General features: G+C 36.8%; 2 protein-coding genes across 2 annotated transcripts in view; one reads left to right on the top strand and one right to left on the bottom strand.

Moving 5' to 3' along the window:
• LOC143292889 (bifunctional 3'-phosphoadenosine 5'-phosphosulfate synthase-like) overlaps window positions 1-3,808 on the bottom strand; it is a 53,266-nt gene extending 49,458 nt beyond the window's left edge. Inside the window, exon 1 of the mRNA XM_076603555.1 lies at window positions 3,681-3,808. Coding sequence (XP_076459670.1) covers window positions 3,681-3,728 — 48 coding nt within the window. The 5' untranslated portion in view covers window positions 3,729-3,808. The remainder of the gene's footprint in view (window positions 1-3,680) is intronic.
• A 147-nt stretch (window positions 3,809-3,955) lies between these two features.
• Window positions 3,956-27,138, top strand: LOC143292890 (multiple inositol polyphosphate phosphatase 1-like). The gene is made up of 4 exons (XM_076603557.1): window positions 3,956-4,799; window positions 10,580-10,701; window positions 11,857-11,990; window positions 19,902-27,138. The coding sequence occupies exons 1-4, from the start codon at window positions 3,956-3,958 to the stop codon at window positions 20,302-20,304; spliced, it is 1,503 nt and encodes a 500-aa protein (XP_076459672.1). The 3' UTR covers window positions 20,305-27,138.
• Window positions 27,139-27,657: the final 519 nt, after the last annotated feature.

Below are 27,657 nucleotides of genomic sequence, written 5' to 3' on the forward strand. Positions count from 1 at the left end.
GGACAACACACACAGATGGAGGACAACAGACAAGCAAGTCATTTTGGTAACACACACAAGTCAAAATGTGTGTGTGTGTGTGTGTGTGTGTGTGTGTGTGTGTGTGTGTGTGTGTGTGTGTGAGAGAGAGAGAGAGAGAGAGAGAGAGAGAGAGAGATAGACAGACAGACAGACAGACAGACAGAAACAGAGAGCGACAGACAGACAGACAGACAGACAGACAGAGACCAAGAAAGAAAGAATGAGTTTTAAGTTCCAGCTTTCCAGCTCAGCTCAGAAATTGATTGATTTACTTGGCAGAAATCAACGCACAAATGCAACCAGCAATGTAATGGGGTTAAAAAGAATAAACTCTGAACTTGGAAATGACAAAAACAAAATGTCACAGTCAGGAATTATTTCAGTTATTTTACTTCCATGAAACATCAGGGGATCCTGAAGTAATTCAAAACCAGAAATGTGTGGCAGAAAGTGAAAAACTGACACTTCATGCGGCACAAAAATGATTGTGTGATATCAGTGCACATGGCTGGTAATTTAGCAAATCAGTCGGCAAGCTCTTTGTTACAATACATGAAATGTACATATATCCAAGTAATGCCTTAACAGAGACTGGAACACGTGCAGCTGTAGTTTCTGTTATCTACGTTTACACCGAATAACAGACATGCCTTGAGAAGATAAATTGCAAATTCAACCTAGTTCTTGTTTTGTGTCTTGTTTGGTGTGTGTATGCACAGGGTGGAAGGAGATTATGGAAAGGTGTTTGAGAAAGAGAGAGAGAGAGAGGGAGGGGGGGAGAGAGAGGGAGAAAACATGTCCTACACTGAAACATGCGGAGTGTATAATTGATATTTTTGGTGTTACTGTGTGTGTGTGTGTGTGTGTGTGTGTGTGTGTGTGTGTGTGTGTGTGTGTGTGTGTGTGTGTGTGTGTGTGTGTGTGTGTGTGTGTGTGTATGTGCATGCAAGCATGTGCATGTGCTCGTGCGCATGTGTCACTTGTGTGTGTGTGTGTGTGTGTGTGTGTGTGTGTGTGTGTGTGTGTGTGTGTGTGTGTGTCTGAGAGAGAGAGAGAAAGGAGGGGGCTTGAGTCTTTCTCCATACTGACTTGTGGTGTGTAGAGAAATATTATGTGTTATAATAGACACAAGACATCTGTCATGATATATTGTACTGCTTGCTTTCATCTAAATTATCTGTCTTTAAAACTGAAGAACCCTTGTTATGCAATATTCTTCCATCACCCTTACATCAGGGTACTATATATATATATATCATGTCACCGTATAAATCAATTTAACACACACCCCCAGTACCCCGGTCCCCCCAAAAACAACAACAACCAAACCAATACAAGTTACAGTACTTACACTCTTTATAAATGGACATAAGATAAAGTATAGATCTGTCCTGAACAAACCTTCAGAGTGAAATACACAGTAAATATTATGGACTGTTATAGAATTTTAGCGTTTTGAACTCAGTGCAATATGACTTCAGACAATGACTCTCAACTGATACTAACCCAGTTACAACAACAATACACACAAAAAGTATGGTGGGTTGGAGGTGTTTGTGAGAGCTGCTGGAAAAAAAAACCATCAAAAGAAAACTCAGACATTTAAAAAATTTTTTTTTTTTTTTTTACTAAAGCATGTAAGTTGCAACTAGAGCTTCTTTCTGTAAATCAATATCTCACATGTGGTGTGCAGCATATGGTGCTGACGTCTGCGCCACATCACAAAGTGAAAGGTATAGCTACACAACAGTGTGTGAAACCAAAAACTAAAAAATCAATCCACACAGAACAATTTTCTCTTGACCCACACCCTTTGAGTTTTGAGGTAGGTTAAACTGTTACTGGAAACTTAAAAAGGAAATGAAAGATTGAAAATACAATATAACACAACATGAACAATTCTAAATCCCAGACAAATGGTAGTTAGTTAAAATTTCATCATTTCTGTAAAATAACAACAGAAATTATTTTTGGAAACATGGTGATGGTTTAAGTTTTAAACAATCATTGTTCAAAATTTCAAATTTAGTGAAATGAATGTATCACACTGCCACAAGAGTTGAGTGGATAACTTGCAGCTTATCAGCCTCAGCTGAGTCACCATGATTAAACACAACTAGGGATTTCACACTTTTGAAATATCATTTTACAAACACTGTCCAAGCAGTATACATTTCTTTTAGTTTAAGAGTTTAAGATAAAACTGTCCTACATACCAAGAAATGTGAAAAGGATGGGTGGACAGGGAGAGAGGTGGGGGTAAGATAGTGGTTGTCAGTTCCATGATAACCTTATGCCCATTCCTAAATCAGGTTCATTCATAAAAGTGAATAAAATAAATTTTCATCAAATCAAAACCTCCCAAATGTGTAACGTGTAACCTGTATGTGAGGGGTTGGCATAGACTGCTTCCCTGGCTGGTGGTTTATTCAGTTCAAAAGCTGGACACTTTTTGTCCATGTGGGAATTTTGAAGTGGGAGTCTGGCTTGTGTGGTTTACATGTTCTACCCTGCATGCATTGACTATGTTATGTGTCAAACTGCAGTATTTTCAAATGTTTTTCATTTAACTAAGGCTGAACACTTCCTGCTGTTCTGAGCAAGCACTGTTTTCAAAAGAAGGCTGGTTAAATATCTCTATCCTGTTACATCTGGCATCATCAAACTGGATCTAATGACTGGTGTGGTTATTCACATTGATCAGATGCACACACTCATATATATCAAATTTATTCATATTTAGACAATATCCACATTTCTTCCCTTGTGATCTTTCCATTCAGTTTCGTTCCAAAGACAGAAAACTTGTAAATTTGTTTCAGTAGCATTGTAATATATACTCTACATTTCTTACCCTGTTAAGGAGATGTAAAGAAGGCCAGTCAAAGAGTGGAGGGGAAGAAATGTAGAGACACTAGAGTACATAATTATTACAATGTTATTAACTGATTTACAAGTTAGTCCGTCTTGGTCAGTGTGTTGGGTTATGTGAGGGTCAAGCATCTGCCCTCAGGAATAAGGGGTTGTTTTTCTTGACCCATTAATTTTCAAAATGACCCATTGATTTTGTGGTGAACCTGTCAAATGACCCATAGTGTTATGAACCAAAACTAAACTCTGTAATAGTAATAATATCAATGATAATAGCAATAATAATAATGATAATATAGATGATGATGACAGTAATAATAATAATCATAACTGATGATAGTAATAATAATAATCATATCATAATTGGAAGAAAGTGAGTAGAGTGCCCGAGACTCCAGAGAGAGAGAGAGAGAGAGAGAGAGAGACTCCCCAGTGAGGAGGGGGAAGGGGGTGTGAGAAAAAGAGACTCACATAAGGAGTGTGTACATGTGTGTGTGTGTGTGTGCGCGCGCGCACGCACGTGTTTTGTGCGTGCCAATGTGTGTGTGTGTGTGAGGGGGAGGATGGGTGTGTGTGTGTGTGTGTGTGTGTGTGTGTGTGTGTGTGTGTGTGAGAGAGAGAGAGAGAGAGAGAGAAAGAGAGAGAAAGAGAGAGAGAAAGAGAAAGAGAGAGAGAGAATCAGCAAGGGAGAGTGACTAAAAAAGTGAGAGAGTGAAGAAAGCGTGTGATAAACTGAGACTGAGGTGGTAACGATCGAATGAACCACATAGAGAGGGAGAAAAACTCACATGGGGGTTGTTTGGTTTCTCTCCTGATGAAGTGCTGCATTCTGCCATCTTCGATTATTTTCTTACAAGTATTTTTATCACACAGGAAAAAAAAGGGTCCAAACAGAAATAAAGAATGCCGGTATATGAATAATTTCAAACCTGTCCCACTGTGAGGGGAAAGGGGTGCTTCTGTGGGCTTGGCACGTAGCAACAGTCACGCACTTTAGGAATTTTTTGTTTCCTTTTGTTTTTCGTTCCTTTTTACAGCCACGAATAAAAATGGAGGTTCTAAAATGTCTGAAAATAACTTTTGCTTCATGTGCAGTTGTTTTCAAAGGACACTTAAAACGTTTGTAAATAAACAAAATCCTATTTCTGCGGGGATGTGCAACATGGCTGCATCCAAAAGTTTGTGTGCCTTCGAGATTAGTTTACTTGTTCTTTTTGTTTCTTTGACGCCATTGTGTGCATTTAAACATTTTTCAACGAAAACTCCATATAGCTGGATTTATGGATCAGAGGAAACAAATCTGGAGGATAAGCTGTTCAACCAAAAGGTTGGCGACTTGATGTGTTCGGCTGTTCACACGAGCGTTGTTGTCCGCCACGGGACGCGGTTTCCAGGGCAAGACGATGTGCAGAAGATAAGTGAAATCCACTCTCGACTTGCCCCCGATTCGTTGAATGGACTGCCTGATTTAATGGCATGGAAGAATCCATTTCCCGACAACGACAGAAAATCCTTAGCAGATCTAGGTGAAGTCGAATTGGAAAAACTTGGGAAGAGAACTGCCCAGAGACTGTTTTCTCTCTTTGCCGAAGAAGACATCGACAGTTTTAGGTACATTATTTCAAGCAAAGAGAGAACAAAAGACAGCGGACGTTCATTTTTTGATGGATTTACGCGCGTACTCCAGGAAGAAGTTGAAGAAGAAGATGATGACTATGAACCAGAAATTATTGACAAAATTCTAAGGTTTCATACTCTGTGTGACAAGTACGTCCAGTCAGTCGGAGAAAACAAAACTGCTTTAAAAGAGTACTACACATTTCAGTCTGGAGATCGTATTACTGCAATAAAGGATAAGATATACACAAAGTTGGGAATTCCAGTTTCAGATGATGTTTTAACTGGAGGTTAGTATGAAAAAAATATTGTTTTATGAGTTTTTTTTTTATAATATATTTTATGTTGGTTCTTGGAATTAAACTAAGCTAGAGTAGACAAGAGTAAACCCGTGGTTCTCACTGATTAATTTTGTTCTTGGCCTTGTAGTTATTGGTGATACAGCTCCCATTTTTTATCTTTTGTTTTTCATCTTCCCATTTTGCTATGACGTTTTTGATTTAGTGCTGATGATAGGATCAGGCTAAATAGTTTTTATCATATCATATCATATAATATTATGGTATGTAGGCCTGATAAGGCCTTTTGACTGCTTGAAGTGGGAAAGAGAAGGAGAATCCCCACATATAATCATTTCTGACTCACTTGTGTCAACAAAAGTGAGTCTGTGTTATAACCTGGTGTTCGGTTGTCTGTGTGTGTGTCTGTGTGTCCATGGTAAACTTTAACATAGCCATTTTCTCTGGAAATACTTTGTCTGCCAATACCTAATTTGGCTTAAACATAGTTACGATAGTAGGAAAAAATCTTCAAAGTCATACCAATAATAGGTTGTAAGTCACCCGAATTTAGCTATATTTCCAAATCATTAACAGTTTATTTCGTTGATGTTTGGTCCAGATTCTGAAAAACGCTGTTACCCCTTTGCAGCTTCCTGATTGTCTGATGAGAATATGCCATGACCTCGTTTTTTGTGTTTGCAATTAAAAGCAAAGAAATACATATTCTGGACAGAACACATACAGTGACACAGACTACATTATTAACTTGTTTACTGTATGCAAGTATTCTAAAGTGGACACTGAATTAACTAGAATGAACAGAAAAGAAAATTTGAATTGACTGTTTCACTGCCTCATCTACTCGGTACTGGTCAATGCAGATCTTGACAAAAGATGTGGCAAAGCCTGACGTGATGGCAGCGTCTCCTTTACCACCCAGTTAAAAGAATTTCTTAGATAATCATTGACGTGTTTACTGCATATGAATGTTTTAAAGTGGATACTGAATTAACTAGAATGAACAGATAAAAGAAATTGAATGGATTGGAAGGTGTCAGTAGTTTATCAGTGAGTGGGACGACAAAGCTTGTGGATCATGGATCTCTGCAGATCTATAAAAACATACCTATATTGCAGGTGTTTTTGAGGCAATGGGAACGTCTCCTTTACCTCGGACTTGAAAGAAAATTTTTAAATGCCCTTGATATACCAAAATAACATGTTATGACTTCGACTGCTGCTGTCGATTTATTCCGCTAAAAGAACATGCTCAAATAATAATTTTTGAACATCAACATTGAACCTGCGTTAGCACAGTGGGCAAACCCACTCATTCTCGACCCAAACATCTGTGGATCGAGTCTGCATTGAAGCCTTTTTTGTGTTTTTTTGTTGTTGTGAAGCTGTATATGATTACAACAACGAATAGAGAACACAGTTCAACAAAGTTTTTTTTCTGCAAAGCTGTTTCTAACAATGATAATGAATAGAGAACACATAATTTATTAATTTCAACAAACTAATTTTTGATTTTTATAATTTTTTTCTTCTTCTTTAACTTTTAACTTTAAGTGTGAATCACAAGTGAGTCTTGAAGGCCTTGCCTTTCTAAGTTTCTTGTCCAACATTGAGTGCGCATTGCTTGACAGTTCATAAATCACAAAATAGCTAGATGAGTTTGGTATATAAAAAATAAAAAAAAAATAAAAAAATCTGTAAGTGACTGTCAAGATAATATTTAAAAATATTAAATATTCACTATTCCTGTGGAAACAACATTTTATTAAAGTCTCTCAAGTCCTTACTTATCCACTCCACAGAAGAGGTTGACAAACACAAAAACACAACAGGATGTTAGATCTGAACAGAATCATTGGAATTCAAAATGTAAAAGAGATGAATAAACACCAACAGGAATACTCAACTTTTCACTCCTAGTCTTAGTGAGACAAAGGCCTTTTTTTGTTTTGGGGGAGTTTGTGAGGTGGGGTGGAGGAAGGGCATGCCTGTTAAACTGTTTGGATACGGTAACACACACACACACACACTGGTACAAGGTCTAGGTCAGTGTGTACCTACATTTCAAGTTTCTCATCTGTAACCTGAGACTGTGTCAACAAAAGATAACAAGACTGAACGTTGCATACAAATTGAATCCAAAAAACAAACAAACACAAGAAAACACTATCCTGTGTGCTCTTGCCCTAAAACCATAGAGTTGTTTGTTGACAGAAAGTCTGGTTGCTTTCTCAGCCCTGAGGAGAAGGTCATGTGACATATTTCAGTTTAGTCTGCAGGGCATATTCTGCGTACGTTGCGCAATGAAACCCAGTGGAGAAGGAGCACGCAAATTTTTGGCAACTGGATAGTCTGGAGATCAGTGTGTCACAGTATGCTGGTCATTTTGACCTTCATTACTGATGGTGTTAATACTGCTACTGCTTGCATTAAGCACAGGAAAGAATGAAGTTTTACATAAAATGGTTTGAAATCTTAAAACAAAAACAAGTTGAACAACAGCAACAAAAAACAACTTTCAAATATATTCACGCACAGTAGTGATATTTGCCCATTACTGCCAGTGTGCAGTGCTTTTATTTTTGTGCATTATCAGTACTGTGCAATGATGTTGCGCATAACAGGTAATGGGTAAGGCAGCCCATGCACATTACCGGTAATAGGCAGGGAGTGGGCAATGTGTTTTTCTCTCTCATTCTCTGTGCGTGGGGGGCATGTTTGTGTGTGTGTGGATGTGTGTATGAATGTGTGTGTATGTGTTCTTTTTCTGTGGATCAACAAGTAAAACAAAGATTCAAACTCATGGGTGTGAATAAATAGAAATTATATTTGTTTAGGATCGCTCTCTCACTCTAAGCTGGCTAATGTCTGTCACTGCGTTTGTGTATGTGTGTGGATGCGTGCTATCACAATACAAGTGATAGACAAAGACAAGAAAGACAGAAGAGAAAGAGGTAGACTTTGAATACTGATGAGGTTCACCTGTCCATGCAAGTGAAAACTCAATTTTAAGAATTAGTTTCATCTTATCTTTTTTGTTCTGTTTTATTTTTTCAGTTGACAGTTCCTACACCTGGACAGAAACACTGAATCTGATTCCTTGTCACATTTGCTTATGATCTGTTTCCATCATTTTTGGTTCTTTCCTCTCCCATGTTAACCTGTAATGTGAGCGTTTTTTTTATAACCATACACTCTCCAAAGTGACGAAAAAACTTAATGAATTGACATTGGAGCCAACAAGTGAAAGCTTTTCCATAGTTTGAAAAGTAACAGAATCATTTCATTGTAACTTTTTATAGTACTTGGCAGTTTCCTGGTCTTCCTCCATTGAACATTTCACTTTGTCTACTAACGTCTGCATCTTCTCTTTTGTGAACCAAAGATGGTGATCATTGTTCTTAAATTGTTGCGCTGTGGTATCTTCATACTCATGTTTGTTATGCCTGTCCATGCTAACAACTGTTAGGTAGCTATATTGCAAACAAAAATCTTGCTCGGAAAAATATGTGAGGCGTCCTGAAATGACTAGGATGTCACAATCACAATAGTGCTGTATGATCTGGTTTTAAATGTGTGTTTTATTTTGGGGAAGCTGTTTGCAGTGTGTGTTTGGCGGGTTGCTAGCAAGTACCTGAGCATTTGTGTGTCACTGTGTATGTGCCTGAGTGCATGGTGCATAGATGCACTTTCTGGAGGGCGTCATGGGTAGGTGGGTGGTTTCCTGTGTTCACTTGCATGAGCGTATTCTGGCATGTGTTGGGGGTGTATAGGGGTGATGGAGTATTGATAGGGGATGTGGGGAGTGGGGAATGAAATGTAAAGAGCTTTGAGCAGTATTTCTGGAGCTATATAGATGCTATATAGATGTCCATTTTAAAAGTTATTATTATTATTACTATTATAATCATTTTCATGTTTATTACTTATAGTTCAAATAATTGCTTGTTTTCTTTTTCTTGGTGAAGGGTCATTTACAAGCCAAATGCTGAACTAAGATCTGTAGCAGAACCAAGCTTTCCATGTTGAATCATGAGAATGAAAGTCTGTCAGCTTACTTTGTTATCTTTTTCGCACTACGTGCCCAGTACCGATAAAGCGTATTGTTGGACTCTTGCCCATTACTGGTAATGTGCAAGACTGCCCATTGCTGGTAATGTCCAAGCCAATTTGCTCATTACTGGTAATGGGCAAAAACTGTTGCTCATTTCCAGTAATGTGCAAATTACTGCTATTGAGCATGACATGTATTCTTGAGCATGACATGTATTCTTAACAGAAAGGAAAAGAAAACGAATCAAGGCTTTTGTAAAATCATATACTTCAGGTGAAAATGATGTTTAATTACTCATACTTAACCGTGACCCAACTAGTGCAGACTCCGGCAGGGGTCTGACATTGATTTTTTGCTGTACTGTAAACACAGTTAGGTCAGTCAGGAAGTATTAAAATCTAGTTTAAATGGCAAGGTAATGTAAAGGACATTGCCGTAAGGTTAGGATTTCAGGCAGTTAAAAACATGATACATTTGGGGTCTTTAAATTGAGGCTCTCAGGTGTCAAGTTAAAGGGTTGATTACTTGAGCCAGCTGTCACAGACCATTTGTTTGTTTGCATGTTTGTTTGTTACATAGACCATTCTTTCATTGTTTCACTCATCAATTTATATTTTTTTATTCATTAATCCATCTTTTCATTGAGAGAAAAAAAGGTTTCATAGTTTTTGATAATGATCACACTTACAGATCACACAGTCACACATATTTTACACACACACACACACACACACACACACACACACACACACACACACACACACAATCAAACATACATGATATACCCCCCTTCCCGTCACACACACACACACATTTGTGCACACACACACACACACACACACACACACACACACACACACACACACACTTTCACATACACACACCTGCATGCATACACATGCATGTATACACAAGCTAAGTATAAACACACTCACTCACATATATACATATATATTATATACACACAGACTGACAAAAGCATGTCATAGCTTTTTCTGTTGCATCTTTTTTTCTCCAGTTATGAATATAAAAGCAGATAGGGAACGAAGCAAAGCAAATGCCTTCCAAAAGCGTGTGAACTACTAACTAGCTCTAAAAAGGACACCACCAGACATGACCAGCAGGAAGAAGGCAGTAAAGGAGTTACAGCCCAGTGTGATTTGTTAGTCACATATAATCCCAAATAGCAAGGGACATGGCTTATTTGATCTGATAGTGTCCAAACAGCAAGAGTCATTCTAATTCATTCAATCTGATGTTTACTATCAGTTAGTGTCTAGTTGGCAAGAAGTGAGATTGATTGGAGTTTTATACCACGTTTATAGTTTTTTATGTTTGTGTGTGTGTGTGTGTGTGTGTGTGTGTGTGTGTGTGTGTGTGTTGTTTAAAGTTATATATTTTTGTAGAAATATATATATATATATATATATATATATATATACATACATACATACATTTATTTATATGAATAGATATATTATACTTATGCTATAGCCTTAGTTTTATTATTTCATATCAAGTCAGATGATCATATATAACTGGTATACTTTATGATAGCATCAGAGGCTTGGTATTGATAAATTTATTTTTCAAGAATTGAAAAGAAAAGTTTGACAGTTGGATCTTAAAATGAAGCAGATGGTCAAAATCAAGCCAGACATTGAATGTTATTGCTACAGCATCATATACTCACAGCCATTTTATCAATCTTTGCCAGGTGACCTCCGCACCATATACTTGATGTGCGGGTATGAAGCAGCCATTTTCGAATCATCGCCATGGTGTCAGTTGTTTGAAGAGGATGACATGAAGACGCTTGAGTACCTTGGCGATCTCAAGGTAAATTTATTCTATGCTGGCAGAGGAAGAGGTTTTTAAGTACATGCTGAGTGCATGGAAAGTGAAACTGATAAGCGCTGTCAGAGATTGTGGTATTTATTTTTAGAGAGAAAAAAATCTCCTGTGAACAATTAAGGAAAGACAATATTTGACAATGAGCATGACACTGACAGCGAGGTGTGCTGTTCAGTGCACCACCATCTCCACTGTTGAAGTCAGTCAGTTTTCTCAGTCACATGATTGTCTGGTGATTAATTATTATTACTGTCAGTTTGATGCACGTGCAATGCTTTGTTCATTAAATGATTAGTATTGTACACCCAGAAGCATTTTTAAGTGTCAGGCTGAGTGCACAAACACAGATAGACCTTCTAGGGCAGTGCTTTTTCCTACATTCTTTTGACCAGATTTTTCAGGTATCGCATACACACATGAGCACAAGCTGTTCATTTTTGTTATTCTTACACAGAATTGTATGCAAGTGCTACATGTATTTACAGCCGTTAATTATGTTGAAGTTCAGTTCACACCTTTAGTGGACTGGTATTTGTGACCAGGCAGGTTAGGTAAAGAAGTTTACTGCACTTGTGAAAAAAAAAGAAAAAGAAAAAAAAGGAATTTTATGGAGAATAAGATTCTTTTGAAACATGGCAGAGCAGATGTATGTTCTTGCATCCCACTCCAGTTGTGAGAAGATAACAAAGACTATGTATGTAACAAAATGAAAAAAAGGTTATTGATTCCAGTTTGAATTGGTTGTTTTTATCTGTGAAATCATATTCTGGTGATCTTTCACATAGGGCCACTCTGACCTTTAACTTTCTTTTGTTGCTTTAAACAGTCTATTTTTTTCTATTTTAAAAATTTTTTACTTTAGATTCTGTGGGATCAGTATTTCGTTTTTCAGCCCTGTTATGGCCCAGCATGGTGGGATCTCTTTTAAGCAACGAAGATAAATGACAGTTATTCCAGATTGATTTTTCATTTTTACTACTTGTTAATGTTATGTAAACTTCTACCCTATGTTAACAATGACAGTGAAGGCAAACTGCTGTTTACTCCCCCATTTTTTTTTGTTTGGTTTTGGTTATAGAATTATTGTATCCATTTTCTAGGTTTTGTGGTAAGATCAGGTTTGTCTTGATGTTCATGTAGCATTATTACAAGAATGGCCCTGGCCACGAGATCAACTGGAAACAGGCCTGCCCGCTGGTTTCTGACATCTTCTACACCATGGATGACGCCATTGATGCACTAGAAACTATGGATGGATCAGATGATGATGAGGGGTATGTACAGATAGAGAGAATGGTGATTCTGCAACAGTGCAGTAGATTTATTATTATAAAAAAAAAAAGAAAAAAAAAAGAAATCAGTTATCACATGCTGATGAATAATTAGTACCATATGTGAAGATGACTATGTAAATTTTGTGTGCGTTTTCCTCAGCATGCATAGATCATGCTTAGAATGATATGTGTGTGCATGTATTCACATTTATATGCACACGCATATACAGTTACAGAAGAGTCTGGACGATTCTGATATGTGGATACTAATTAGAAAATAAACAGTAAGCCATGGTCATGATAAATGAAGCCTTTCACTCCCAAGCACAGATATATCTGCACTTAAGAGTAACTGCATTATCAACGGTCCATCTGGTCAGGTAAGTATGCTTATTTCTTTGCAAATGGTGGCTGCCTTGATGTGTGTTCAAAGCAATATGTCAGCAAGGTTTGGCTTGATTTAGAAGCTCTTTTTTTTTTTTTGCATTTTATAAAGAGAAAAGCTATTGAGCATGTCAACATGGCTGTCAGTATGTTCAGTACAGAAGAGGTGGCTGGAATTGATTTTCTGCACAGCATCGACAATAGCAAGTACAAAAACATGAGAGTAAAGGAAAGTAATACATGTTGTTGTTGATCAGCAGATATTTTAGCACCATTTTCACCCATCGAATGCATAGAGTTTACTTTACTTCTTTCCTTTTTCAAAATATTTTGTGTATTTTTTCCCTTAAAAATCATAGTTATCTTCCCCTGATTGGGAGTTATCTTATCCTGTCAACAGTGAACATTATGAAAATTATATACTCCATTTATTTTCCTTAAATAAAACAAACAGTATTACATTACATCCCAACATTATTTTAATTTTTGTGATTTTTTTTAAGAGGTTGGTGATTTTTTTGTGCAAAAATTACAAATAGTTCCTGGAGTCAAGGATTAACAGATCTTTTTTTTTCTTTTTTCCAAATTATCTATTCATTTATTTTATTTATTGTTTATTATTTTTATTCATTTATCTATTTTGTATATATATATATATATATATATGAAAATATCAAAAACAGACGGCTTTGCATGACTTTAAAACTTGTAATTTTAAAAGCAGCACATTTTTGCTGCGTAAACAGCTTCTTCAGGCACGGGTGGAGTGGAACCCAGGACACCAAGAGAGTGCGAACTATTTGTGTGTGTGTGTGTGTGTTTGTGTGTGTGTTTTTTTCTCAAGGTCTGACTAAACCCGTTGGGTTACACTGCTGGTCAGACAACTGCTTCGCAGATGTGGTGTAGCATATATGGATTTGTTTAAATGGAGTGATGCCTCCTTGAGTTACTGATACTGATACTAATATCAATTACCTATCTTGAGAACTTGTTGGATAACGACAGGATTTTTTAAATGCAGGTAAGGACACAAGCATATTCACATGCACACAGGCAGATATTCACACACACACTCACACAAACAAATGCATGCACGCACGTTTGCACTCGCACACGCAGATGTTTACTCATATTACTTTTGATTGTGAGACAGTTATGAGTATAAAAAATGTGATGAGTGTAGGTTCATTTTGACTGTGGAAGAATAGCAGTTCACCATTTACAAGAGCACTGAAAGAATAACTTTAATCTCAAATCATGTAAATATGATTTTGATGAATATCAACAGAGACCCACAAAACAGTCATGCATGTAAAGCCAACTTGTGCATATGAGTGAATATGGGAGTTGCTGCCCACAAATGGAAAAAAAACAACAACCGTAACACACACACACACACACACACACACACACACACACACACACACACAAATGCAGACCCACATGTAGTCAGAACTCCAAAGGAAATTCAAGATTGTTATTGTCAATCACTGTGAGACTTTTGATACATTCTTGCTATGAATTTAGGGAGGTTGGTAGTCCAGAAAGAACAGAATCTCGCAAATATTTTGACAAAGAAATAGTGTCTTGCAGTGGTAGATTGTGCAGGGGTGGATGAGATATACTGTATGACAGGAGATGTTGCACTGCTGTGCAAATTCCTCTCCAGTTTTCCACAAGCCTTTTGAGAACGCTTCACAGGTTTACCAGCCAGCTGTGTCATATGTTCAGCTGTTGCTTGTTGCTTTGTGTGTTCTGTGCTGAAATGGAAAACAGGATGAAACTGATGTCAATAAACTCACCGTTTTGAAGATTGGGAATAGCGTTGCATTGTGTTGTAATGTACTGCGTTGCATTGTGTAACATTCTATTGTATTGTGCTTTACTTAGCATATTTCTGCTCATAATCATAATTAGTAGAACACCATAATCTAGTGCTTCTGTTTGTTTCTGTCTGCATACACACACACACTCTCTATCTCTATCTCTCTCTCTCTTCAAAAAGATGGTTTAGATACTGTTATTGACTAACCTCCCCTGTAAAGGAACACTGGCTAACATGAGCAATAAAGGGGGATATTTAAAAAAAAAAACCCTCCCCTCCCCCTCCCCGAAGTGCAAGTCCATTTTTAAGGTGAACCAAGACTGACATTTTACACTTACCCTTCCTTAATTGATGGAAAGCAAAGACATCAGGGTCTGTGTTAACTTATCCTGCACAACCCACTGAGACCTTCAAGCTTGTGGTGTGTTGTCCAATTTTTTATATTTGGATTTTCTGTCTAGAGTTCCTGTTAGTCCTCTGTGGATTATTACCCCTTGTTACTTGTTACTATATGCCATGGCTGGTATTTTTCCACTTGTAGATTTCAAGAAGTTTTTTAAAAATTTTATTATTCAAAATTCCTTTTTCTTTTCTAGACAATGGATGCATATGTTAGTTTTTGATTCACTTGTGTAAACAATGTGAGTCTTTGTAATAATCTGGTGTTCTGTTGTCTGTGAGTGTCAAAGTCAAAGTCAAAATTTGTATTTCAAGATGGCAACTGAATAAGCAACGACTGCTTTTTTACATCAAGCCATCCGATGTATGTATGTGTGTGTGTGTGTGTGTGTGTGTCCGTGGTAAACTGTAACATGGGGGGGGGGGGGGGGGGGGGGGGAATCTTTACAGTCATACGAATAATAGGTTGTAAAACTTCCGGATTAAATTGTATATCTGGATCATGGATGGTTTATTTCATTGATGATCCACATTCAGAAAATGCTTGGGTTTGAAGATGGCATGATCTCATTTTTTCTTGTTGGTAATCAAAAGAAAAGAAATACAAATTCTGGACAGAACACATACAGTGACACTGATACATCTTTGACATGTTTACTGCATATGAATATTTTAAAGTGGATTCTGAATTAACTAGAATGAACATAAAAGAGAAATTGAATGGACCGTGTCGCAGTTTCCGATTGTAACTGAGTCTGTTGAACATGGATCTCTGCAGATCTAGAGAAAATATGGCTTGCGGTGTGCTTGAGGCGATGGCAATGTCTCCTTTACCATGGACTTTAAAGAATTTCTTGTATACCTGGGATATGCCAAAATAACATGATTTAAACAGTGTTGTCACTTCAAATACTGCAATAAATTTATTACTCTTAAAAAAACACGTTTAAATGTTAATTTTTTAACACTATTGGTAGATGCGCCGTAGCACTCTAAGTCTATTTCCTTTGACCCGAACATGCTTGGTTTGAAACTGCTTTTATGCCCCCCCCCCCCCTCCCTTTTTTTTTTTACCCAAAGATATACAGAACACGTTTAAACGATTAAAAAAAAGAATTATGTTATTTTATTTATTTATATACTTTTTTAAGTGTGTATCACAAGTGAGTATTGAAGGCTTTGCCTCTCTTGTTTGGACATTATTCTTAACAAGAGAGAGGTCCCTACCAAACTATGGAGAGTTTCTCTGCTTTGATGAGAATGTTTCTCTGCAGTCAGGAACAAGTAGCAAGCAGTGTGAAACAGCTCATACTTACTGCGTAAGTTAACTTCCCCTTTGGCGAAACGAAATGGCTAACATAAGCATTAATGAGTGATTTTTAAACTCGCGCCTCACCTCTATTCCAGCCCCAGTGGAAATCAGTTAAACCAAGACTGATTTTTGATGCTTCTTCCTTTCTTTTGGAAAACAAAGATATCTGGTCCTGGATTTGCTATTCTCTCTCTCTCTCCAATGTATGATATATATATATATATATATATATATATATATATATGTATGTATGTATATATATCTCTCTCTCTTTCTATATATATATATATATAGATGTATGTATATATAGAGAGGATGTGACAAACCAAGGTCTCATATGCAGCCAAATCAGAATATAAGAACCCATGGTAACAAGTGAGTTGTCCCTGACAAAATTCTGAAGAAAACTCCATACATACATACATATATATATATATATATTCTGATTTGGCTGCATATGGGACCTTGGTTTGTCACTTCTTCTGAAAGACTAGCTCCCAGACTGGTTCTAGTGGGGGTGGGGGGTGGGGGGGGGAGTTCCTTGTTGGAATTGAACCTGGACACTCGTTTCCCTGTTCTGATACACTGACTTGGGACAAATACATGTGTGCTTGCTTACACATTACCCCATTCTGATGAAATGAATAAGTTAAAATTGCTTTTGCCAATATTTGAAAGAGATGTTTGTGTTATTATTGATTATCATCAATACTTTTTTTCTTTTTTTTTCTCGTGTTTTCCCTGACTTTCTTGGGTCGACCACTGTTTTATTTTGTATATAAATTTAATATGACAATTCAGAATAGATGGAAAAGAAAAAAAAAAACATAAAAAGATTTTTTAAAAATCTGAATACAATCAACGTTAACAATAACAGATGGAAGTCATAACCAAGACCAATACCCAGCATTCCATAACTATATCATTGTAATCAATAGCAATTATGGAATAAATCACCCATACAAGAAAAAGCATACAACTTTTCATTTACTGAATCAAGGCATGTGGAAAAATAAGTTCTGCTTTTTTTCTTTTTTTTTTTTTTTTTAGGCTAACATCATTTTATCATTTGTTATTGAGTTTCATTGTTGGAGACTGATGTCAGGAAAAACTGACAGCCGCATCCAAATTTTGCACGTTACTGGAAAAAAATATGGACGTTAAATTTGTCATCCATCTCTCTTAAAAAAAAAAGAAAGAAAAAAAATCTCTCTCTCTCTCTCTCTCTCTCTCTCTCTCTCTCTCTCTCTCTCTAATACACAGACACAAAAATAAAGGTCCCCATCCTACACATCGAATGTTAGCCAAGACTCAAAGAAAATACAACATCAAGAATTAACAGAAATTAAATTCTATAGAGAAAATACAAGAAATTGAAAACAAAAAACTAAAGTGCAAAGACTGTTCACTACTACTACCACTACTGATGATGATGATAATAATAATAATAATAATAATGATAATAATAATAATAGCATTACAGTGACATCCATTTCCGAACTACAAAACAAACTGTAGGCCGGCTATTTATAAACATAAAACTGTTTCAAAGCTTTTGTGGAACATGTGTGTGGGATAATCAGAGAAAATCATCTTAAATATTATAATACATATACATCAAAAGACATACAATAGGATCAACATTAATTAATGGAAAAAAAAAGAAAAAAAAAGTCGACACCCGGACAGGAGGCAGGTAACACCCCCCGCCCCCCCACGCCCCCTCACCCCCTGAAACGACACACGGTGATTTTTTTCTTCTGCCGGTCAAGGACAATCGCCCCATCGTCCCCAGGACAACTCGTCGTATACCACATGAAAGGGTATATATAATATAACATACTTGACAGTACACAATGCGCATTGTCGACATTATTTATCATACTCATTTGGCCAGTCCGTGAGATAAACACAAGTATTTAACAAAAATGATACAAATAAAGGATACAAAAGTGAATATGTGAGAGGTGTATGCGTTCAGTGTGTGCATGCGTGTGCGTGTGCGTGTGTGTGTGTGTGCGCGCGTGTGTGTGCGTGCGTGTGTGTGTGTGTGTGTGTGTGTGTGTGATCTTTTCTTTTTTTTTCTTTTTTATTTTAACATTTACTAACATGGATTCAGTCAACTTCTGAGGCCTAGCTCTCTTTCTTTCTTTTTTCTTTCCCTTTTATAACTTTTTTTTCATGAATCCTTAATTTCAGTAGTGTCAGTAGCACTTAATTATTGTTATGAGACATTATCATTACAAGAAATATGTTCTGAATTCAATGAGAAAAAAAAAAATCAAATCAGATGAACAACGCAGAAATGTTGCAGACTGGAGAGAATCTGCCACTGTATATGATGGCCCTTCTGCGGGATGCACTTTCCACAGCTTCCCCTCAGCTTATTGCTGTCCACATGAAAATAATGAAGAAATATGATTTCGTTTATCATCAATACTGTTATTAAGTTTTATTTTTTGTTGTTGATATTCCTGACAGCCTTTCTGATCTGCATTTTGACTATTCTTTTTGTTCATTCTTTGAAAAGATATTGTCAGTTTGTAAGTAATACACTATACAATCGCCACTGAATCAAATATATAGAGAGACATACATTCTTACAGCACACATGCACACACAGTTAAATATTTTCACTCTCACTTTCACACCTGTACATTCACTCTCACTTTCACACCTGTATACTCAGTAACACACACAGACACTGACACATGTACACAGTAATTTCACATACACACTAGCACTCACATATTCACACATGCACACTAGCCTCTCCCTACCAAATCCCTACACACACTCACACATACATAGTGAATCCACACTCACACATTCAAGTAGATGCACAGTAATCCCCATACATAGTAACTTACCTCACTTCTTCCACCTGATCCCTCACACATACACACAGTTGTAATTTTTTACCTTCATCTCCATTTTGGATGCTGCCCCTCAGTATCTGAGAAAAGTAATTCAAACCTACACACCCCCACGCCAACTCAGATCATCTTCCGATTCACAGTGGCTACTTGCTCCCCGTGTTAAAACCCGATCTTTTGATGATTCTCTCCATCTGTCTGGAACAGTTTGCCTCATGATATTCTCCGCTCTCCCTCATTTAGATCTTTTAAAACTGGTCTGAAAATATCTTCTTGAAAATGCTTATGCATAAACCTTCCATATCTTTTCAGTTATAAGCCATGCAAACTCCCCCCCTCTCTCTCTGTGTTTTATATTTTTGTGCACTAAATCATTATTTTTTCTTCTTCTCCTTATTGTAAGTTATTTTGCACACACGTGTGTGTGTGTGTGTGTGTGTGTGTGTGTTTAATGTTTATTGTAAAATGCTATGAGCTCCCTTTTAAGCTGAGCAATAGAATTATCCATGCACACATACACACATTCAACATAACTACAGCTATAGTGTAACAGATGTTTTCATGTCACACAACTTAATTTCTTTTGAGTGAAGTCACTTCACATAAAGCCCTTTTGCTAAAAACAATGGCCAAAAAATAAGAAAACACACACACACACAAATTCTAAAAACAACAACACACAAATGACAACAGTCTGTTCGCATCTTTCTAACATCTGTTACAATATGATTATGTATTACAGGCAGTCCTTTCATGTGCATTGAAATGTCTGCCCTTTGTTTCCCATGATGCATCACTGTCCAGCTCTGTTTCACACTTCAGTCACAATAGATCCTCTGAATGAAATTCAGACTGTTGTTCCTGGAGAGAGCGTGTGGCTTTCATTCAATACCACCCTGAGTTTTTCTCCCTTTTTTTATGTCGTCTTCTTGTCTACAGGCATATATTATTTCTTCTTTTTTTTTTATCAACACCCTCATCTCTCTCTTGATTCCACCCACATCCAACATGTTGAAATTAACAATTTAACAAAATGTCTATGATCACCAGCGTGTGTGATGGGACATTAAACATAATTCCTCCTCCTCATCTGTTTCTCTCCTCTGTTTCGGCAGGTACATCATAGGCCAGTTTGCTTTTGGCCATGCTGAAACCTTGGGACCACTGTATTCTGCGCTGGGTCTCTTCAACGACACGGAGCCGCTGCGGGCGGACAACTTTGACCGCGTTGAGCAGCGCCTGTACCGCTCCAGCTTCATCCTGCCCTTCGGGGCCAACCTCCAGTTCGTGCTGTACGAGTGTGAGCCAGAGGAGCAGTATCTGAACCCTGAAGACGAGGATTCCGAGCATCACCCTGAGTACTACCTTAAGTTGCTGGTGAACGAGAAGGTGGAGAAGATTCCGGGCTGTGAGGAGGAGATGTGTCTGTACACCACAGTTCGAGATAAGCTGAGGGAACAGATAGATGACTGCAACTTTGTGAAGACCTGCAAGACTCACGTTAGAGATGAGTTGTGATGTTTCATCATGTCATATGGAAAAAGTCATTGATTTCAGATCTGCCACCTATTTCAATGAGACATTAACAGTATCATATTTTTGTTATAGTTTTTCTGTCAATAACAACACCACCACTGTTTCTAGTAAGTGTAGTATGCTTTTGTTGTCAAAAGTTATTTACTCTCATTTAACGTATGATCCAGATATGGCATGACTTATCAAATATATATATATATATATATATTTATATATATATATATATATGTATGTATATATATGTAATACACACACACACACAGTGTTTGCTGTCAGTGTGTGCAGTCTATGACTGCTGCACCTAGAGATTTAGTGATAATTTTTCCACTCTTACACAGTTCTTTTTACATAAAAAAAGATCAGCCCATGTATTACATCAGATATAGATTGCATGCACTTTTTTGTAAGTATGATACATCCGATGTAGAATTTAATATCAGAGGTATCATGGGACTTTTTTGTTTTGTTTTTGTAATCATTGTAACCAGAGCAATATTGCTATTGCAAAACATTTTCAAACCCAACAGTCTTAATGCATTGAACTAAACAAGTAATACAACCCAATTCACATACTTCTTACATTTATTTATGCTTTGCTGAAGTCACTAATACATGATGTTGACAACAAAATATTAGCAGATACCCATCTTCAGGCAACTGCTACAGTCAGCCTTTACCAAGTATAGTTTTATTAGTGTTTTTATATTATGCCAGTCTAATCGAAACATCTAGTTAATAAAAAAGAAAAAAAAAATATATATATATATATAGGGCGAAGAAATATCCTGCATGAATTTTGATCTCTGCAGAAATTGTATTTGCATGATGCTAGTATCAAAATAGGCCAGACTGTCTACATGGAATGGGGCAAAGGATTTCACTTTTAAAGTAAAAAAAAAAAAAAAAAAGAAGAAGAAGAGCATAACAGGTTTAATGTTATTGTAATTTGTGTTGCTACCGCCAGGATTGGCCCACCAGTTGATACTCAGGACTTGCCGCCATCATACAGGGAAATGTGCATCAGTTTTCCTGTGTTTATTGTTTTTGTTTTTCTCACATTGTTTCATTGATCACATTGCAGAATCAGATTACACCATCTCTCAGCATTTCATTCTTTGAAGTTTTTTAGCTTTGGAAGTTAAAGTTTATGCTGCATGCCATGATCATTTCGTTATCTTTATGCTGCATGCCATGATCATTTCTTTATCTTTAACAGACTATGGTTGGAGAAACACATGTCCACAGTCACTGTGATTCAAAGTTTAGATAACCAGTCACAAAGTTTTGAACACATAGATCATCATTATTTGCTGGTAGTGTATGTTCACATTTTTCTTTATGTTGTTTTGTATTCCAGAAGAAAAGCCAGTTCATTTTCCTGAAAAAAAACCCCCAAAAAACCAACAGTAACAGGACCAGAAAAACACCACCACAACAACAAAAAAGAACAACCAACCAAACAACAACAAAAATATAGAAATCCATGTAAACAGATCATTTGCTATCAAACACATTTCAGTCATTGCACTATGGGTTTTTTTGTTTTTTGTTGTTGTTTTTTTTGTTTTTGTTTTTGTTATCTTTTTATTAATTTGAATGAGTGGACATAAAATCTGACAGAAGGCAAAGCATATCATTTCTTTCCTATAAAAACTATAATCAAGGAATCCTGCATAAACTTCAGCTTCTAGGGATAGCTGCATATTTACTTATTTCACTCCAGTTCTTATTATTTACTGAGACTTTGGTACATGTGAAACGTAAATGCTTGTTTGTAAAGATAAAAAGTAGATGTATGTATATATATGTCATTGAACCTTGCTCCTAAGCACTGCTCAGGTGTCAAAATTTATTTTATTAAAACAGTTTCCACGTGCCCACATTTGCTTAAACCACAAGCAAAGGGAACTAACTTTTACAGTATTTCCAGCCGTGTCCACATGTGTCAATTTGGAGGAAAAACTGGTTGATTTCAGTATATTTTCTGCATTTTTCCACATCAGTATGACAGGGCTGTAAACTGATTCGATTTGAATGGTATGTATATTTTCTAAATTCACGCAAGTGTAGATTAACTTCCTTTTTTTGTAAAAACATTTTAGTCCCATGAACATCTTCAGACCTGCCTTCCTGTATGATCTGTCCACAGCATGTATGGGAATATTCATCTGCAGAACATTTCATTTAGCTCATTGGATGCACTGTTTTTAACTTGTCAGTTCACATTGTCACAGTGACATGTCTATTTCTAGAACACATTATTGATTGTGGCTGGTGCTGATTGTATGTCTGATATCCATTGAGTAAGTGTGTAATGAAGCTTTGTTAATTAAACCAATAGTCATAAGTCATTGTTTGGAAATGATGCCAGAGGTTTCCAAAAAATGAATTAGGTCCAAATCGCATGAGTTTAGCTCTGCTGAGACCAGATCTGAACATTGCCGAACATACAAACATATCAGATGCCATATGCATGTCATCCTTGTCCAGACTTGAGTAGGAGGCTGGATTAAACGAATGACAATTACAATACTGCTATCATATTTTTATTAGTAGGGGGAATTGGTGGGGGAGATTATGGGTATGGGAGGTTAGGGAGGAATGCAGATGCAAAGTTTGACTTGGATAAACTGTGAAATGTAAGGAGGGCACTCTAATACATAATCTGTAAACATGTTAAGGGATTTGATGATCATTCATCTTTTTTTCTTTTTTCCTGATCCTTTTTGTTGTTTATTCTTTCTTTCTTTCTTTATTAATTTTTTTCTCTGTCAGCTGTCTTCTTTCTACATGAATTCTAAGTCAGGTCATTGTTTATTTTAACTCCAGCCCAGATTTGATATTTGCAAGACTAGTCTGATTTTTTGGATCTTGTATCGGGAATTCACTTCCATTATTATCACAACAGCTGGATCACTTTGTTTCATGGACAATCTTATCAGAGATCAGATTTTGCCCACACTGATGACATAAAAATAGAATCTGTGTATTTACAGAATATTTACTAATGATTATTTGTGTGTTATGTGAACATGTGTGCATGCATGTGTGTGTTCATGTTTGTATGGCAGAATATGTGCATTCTTATGTGTGTGTGAGTGCTTGCTTGTGTTGCATAATTATTGTAGAAACAGTTAAAAGAATGGTTTTCCTTTAGTTTGTACGCTTCTTTGTATGTTAGTATCATAGCTATCATCAGTTCAAGTTGTGTGCTGTCCCCATATTAAAATGCAACTATGCAGTTGTTTATAATAATAATTATTATTATATTTATATAGCGCTGAATCTTGTGCAGAGACAAATCAAAGTGCTTTCGCACCAGTCATTCACACGCATACAAAACTCTAAAACTGGAAAAACTGAAGACAAGGAAGAGGCAGGGAAGGGAGGCTGTTTTGGGAAGAGGTGGGTTTTAAGACCAGACTTGAAAGAGCAGAGTGCGGAGACCTGACGAAGAGAAAGAGGAAGTTCGTTCCAATCAGAGAAAGAACGGCGGCCAACAGTCGAATGTTTGAATCTGGGTATGCGTAAACAGAGTGGGTCCGAAGCCGGTCGTAGAGAGGGAGATGGAGTGTAGAGGTGAAGGCAGCCACAGAGATAGGAAGGGGCAGATTTGTGAATACATTTATAACATAGAGTGCTGATCTTGTACTTTATTCTGATGTTTAGTAAAATATTCAACATGTACTTATTAGTGTGAAACGATATGTTATTGCTTTGTTGTGATATGCACTGGAACTGGAGTGTGCATGCCAGCCATGTCATTGAGATGGGTCTTTCTTTTCCTTTCTTTTTTCTCAAATCTGTCCATCATAACTGGGCGGTTTTAAAATGTGTATGTATGGGTGCGTAGGACTAATACACTTTTTTTGTTCAATCAGAGTTGCAAATCAGTAAGTTGAAATGCATCTTTGCAGTGAGCCAAATTGTGTTTTTCAAGACCAAGTCGCTCTCTTTCAGTGTTAGTGATGATTTAGTTTTGTATCAGAAGTTTATTTTTTTAACTACCAGCAACAGGGAATGGATTAAGTAAATAATGCTCATGACATCCATCAAACCAAAAAATCGTTCAGAATAATGCAAACTTACAATTCTGAAGACATGCTTTGGAGGCGAGAAATGCATGATACAGTAATTTTTGGCATGCACTTCTTGTGTGGTCTGTGGTCTCAGTAAAATATAAGAAATGGAATACAGAAATGTTTGTTGGTTCACGAAATGGAATTAATTCTTGAAGTGTAAGAACAGGGCATGTGTGACTTCTGTGTGTTTGAATTTTGATTGATGTTTTCATTGTCCCAAAACTGCAAAAGGGGTTACACAAACAATGAAATCTTAGATTCTTCAAAATCTTGGAGAAAATTAGTTGTTGTGAATGCTGACACTGTTTTCTGCACGTTGTTCACATCTGGTTCCGGAATTGAACATAAGTTTGCTTGATATCGCATGGATGAAAAACGAGGTATAATTGTACACATGAAATGGACCGTTTGCAGAGGGAACAATGTAAGGGAGTTAACTGACTGATACTCTCCTTGTGATGAACGATGGGACATAACTGTGGTGGAAGTTGACCGGGAGATCCAAGATCCCCCACCCCCACCCCCTCCCCATTCCCTTCACCTCCCTAAAACAGAAAATTAATGAAAACTGCTGGACCTGCTGCTGGCTTTGGGAACAATGTGGAGATAATTCCTCCTTCCCTCCCCACCTACCAAGCCCCTCTGCATTCCCAATATTTGTTCTTTTTCATTGGAGTGAAGTGCTATAGAACTGTTTAAAAAGCTTCTTATTTTTCTCATGTTTCAGCAATAGAATTTATTTCGCAGCTTAAAAAATGGTAGAACATATTCACAGTCAGTGGAAGTGAAACTGCCAGTTTACTTATGTGTGTGTGTGTGTGTGAGATAGAGAGAAAGAGAGAGAGTTGAAATCTTAAGAAGGGGGTTGTCCTGAATTAGACCAGTGCAGTGAAAATCATGTACTTTTTCGGAAAAAAAGGACCCCCCCCCCACCCCACCCCCCTCTCCCATGAAATATAGTGTTCTCATTGGAGTTTGATGTTCGTGAAAATTATTTCAACAGTTAACATGGAATTTTGCTTAAATTTGAGTTTTGATTTTTGATATTACTTATTGTGGGGTTGGAGAGGTGAGGGGGAGGGGGGATTAGGCAGGGGCAAAGTTAGTTCCTAGACATAACGATGGATATTTAATGCAAATTAGCCTGAGCAGATTGCTGGAGATTTTTGTTTGAACTTATTTTGTTTATTACAGACATTTTCCTTGTTCATATGATTTTAGTTACTCTTTTTTTTTTCTTTTCTTTTTTTTTTGGCAATGCCTGTGTTTGAATGATACAAGAGTGTGCTTTCATCATTATTCATCCAATTCATCTCACAGTATGTTCATTGCTATCAATGGAGATGAAGTATAAGTGACTGCTGCACTAAAGTATTATCGATTTATCCCTGGCATTTTTGTGATGGGAACAATGAACTGTTTTACTTGGAGTAAGCATTGGTTTGGATCACTGTCCTGCAGTCTGCACAGTTTCTTGATGTTGTGACATCACAAGGTCACTGTATTCTTACTGTCTCCTTGGCGTTCCCCACCTTCCAGCCACCAAACCACCACACTCCTTTTTCATTCACTTTTTGAAAAAAAAAAAAAAAAAAAAGCAAAGAAAAAAAGCACACTTTAATAATAACTCCATGCACAGACCTGTTAATTGTTTGCAAACAGGTTTCTAGCCTATGTGCAATATGTCCTTGAGAAACATAAATCTTCACAGAAGGTCTTTCAGACATTTGAAGAAAAATAAGCATTTATCTTTCTTACATATTCATATATTACTTTTTTGTAGTGTGTCATCAAACTGGATGAAAAACTGACTGAAAGGTATACACCTTGTTGATATTCTGTTCCTTGTATATCCAAACACAAGCTTGAGTCATAATCAGTATTGAACCTGTTCATTTTAAATAACTGACTGAAAGGTATACGCCTTGTTGATATCCTGTTCCTTGTGTATCCAAACACAAGCTTGAGTCATCATCAGTATTGAACCTGTTCATTTTAATAAATTCCAGACGAAGGTATTTCCAAAGTCCACTGAAAAAACAAACATGCCAAACTAACTGTCAGCCCCACTGAAAAAACAAACGAAAACAACTGACCACACACAAAACTAGCTACCCAGTACAGCTTGAGCTGAGAAGTCCACCAAAAAAACAACAATAAAAAACACCTCTCCAAAATTGCTACTTATATCAAATCGAGTTGTTTATAGCCCAGCTGACTGCGAAGGGGCTATTTCAGGGCTGAATACCAGTGTTAATTTTTATAGCCATTTTTCCCCCATATTGATGTTATTTGTTAGTGCTCTGGGCCCCTAAGCTATGGAGGTAGAGTGCATTATAAATGCCCATTCTTATTATCATTTTCTTAAAGCGAGCTACTCACTGTTGCCCAAACTCTAGTGAAGCAGCCAGGAAGTGACTTGATCAGCATGCTTTCCTTCTCATGTTCAAAATGAAGGGAAGTATTGAATATGAGCAAGGTTTTTGTTTGTTTGTTTCCCCCCTTTCCCCCTACCCTCCATGCAGACATCCTCTCCAGGATGTATCTTGCACTGATTTTTATTTTATTTCATTTCATTTTGTTTTTCTATCATTGGGACACCCAGAATGTGAACCGCTGCCTCTTTTTTCCACACTGTAGCTGAAGGCATAAACTAGTACAGTGCCTCTGATTATGAAATAGCATTGTCAGTGTATTGTTGCATTCTGTTCTCTTTTCATATATATATATATATATATATATGAAAAAATTTTTTTAGAAACAAATGTTTAGAGTTATTGTTGTTGGGTTTTTTTATTTTGTTTTGTTTGTTAGGTAAATTGAATGTTGTTCTTGTTATAAATGAAAACATTGTTGATTTAGGCTTTATTGCACGCAAAACTGATCTATTGTTTCAAGCTGATGTTTGTAGTTTGATAGTTAACTGCCTGTTGCTTTCATTGCCTGTTGCTTTTGAAGTTTTTAATTCGACTTGTTGCAATTTTCAAAATTTGTACAGTGTGTTCGACTTTCTTTAGCATTTCAATAAAGTTGACTGTTTATGACAATTTAGCTGTGGTGGTGATGTTCATTAGAGTGGTTGTTACTGACACTTTGCAACTTCATTTGATTCAGTATTTTCAATGAAATCAAACTTTCCCTGTCCAGTCAATGAATTACTATTACAAACTGGACTTGTACTTCGGGATGTGGAAAAAAAGAACACTCTTTGGAACATTACCTGGTCCTTTAATATCAGAATAATGTTGAAGGG

The sequence above is a fragment of the Babylonia areolata genome, chromosome 18, assembly GCF_041734735.1.
Source record: "Babylonia areolata isolate BAREFJ2019XMU chromosome 18, ASM4173473v1, whole genome shotgun sequence".
NCBI lineage: Eukaryota > Metazoa > Mollusca > Gastropoda > Neogastropoda > Buccinidae > Babylonia > Babylonia areolata.

What these genes read in the sequence shown, in the direction of transcription:
- LOC143292890 (XM_076603557.1), top strand. Translation starts at nt 3,956, where the DNA reads ATGTCTGAAAATAACTTTTGCTTCATGTGCAGTTGTTTTCAAAGGACA. An exon ending in AGTACCTTGGCGATCTCAAG is followed by an intron (nt 10,702 to 11,856) that starts GTAAATTTATTC and finishes ATGTTCATGTAG; the next exon opens with CATTATTACAAGAATGGCCC. An exon ending in GGATCAGATGATGATGAGGG is followed by an intron (nt 11,991 to 19,901) that starts GTATGTACAGAT and finishes CTGTTTCGGCAG; the next exon opens with GTACATCATAGGCCAGTTTG.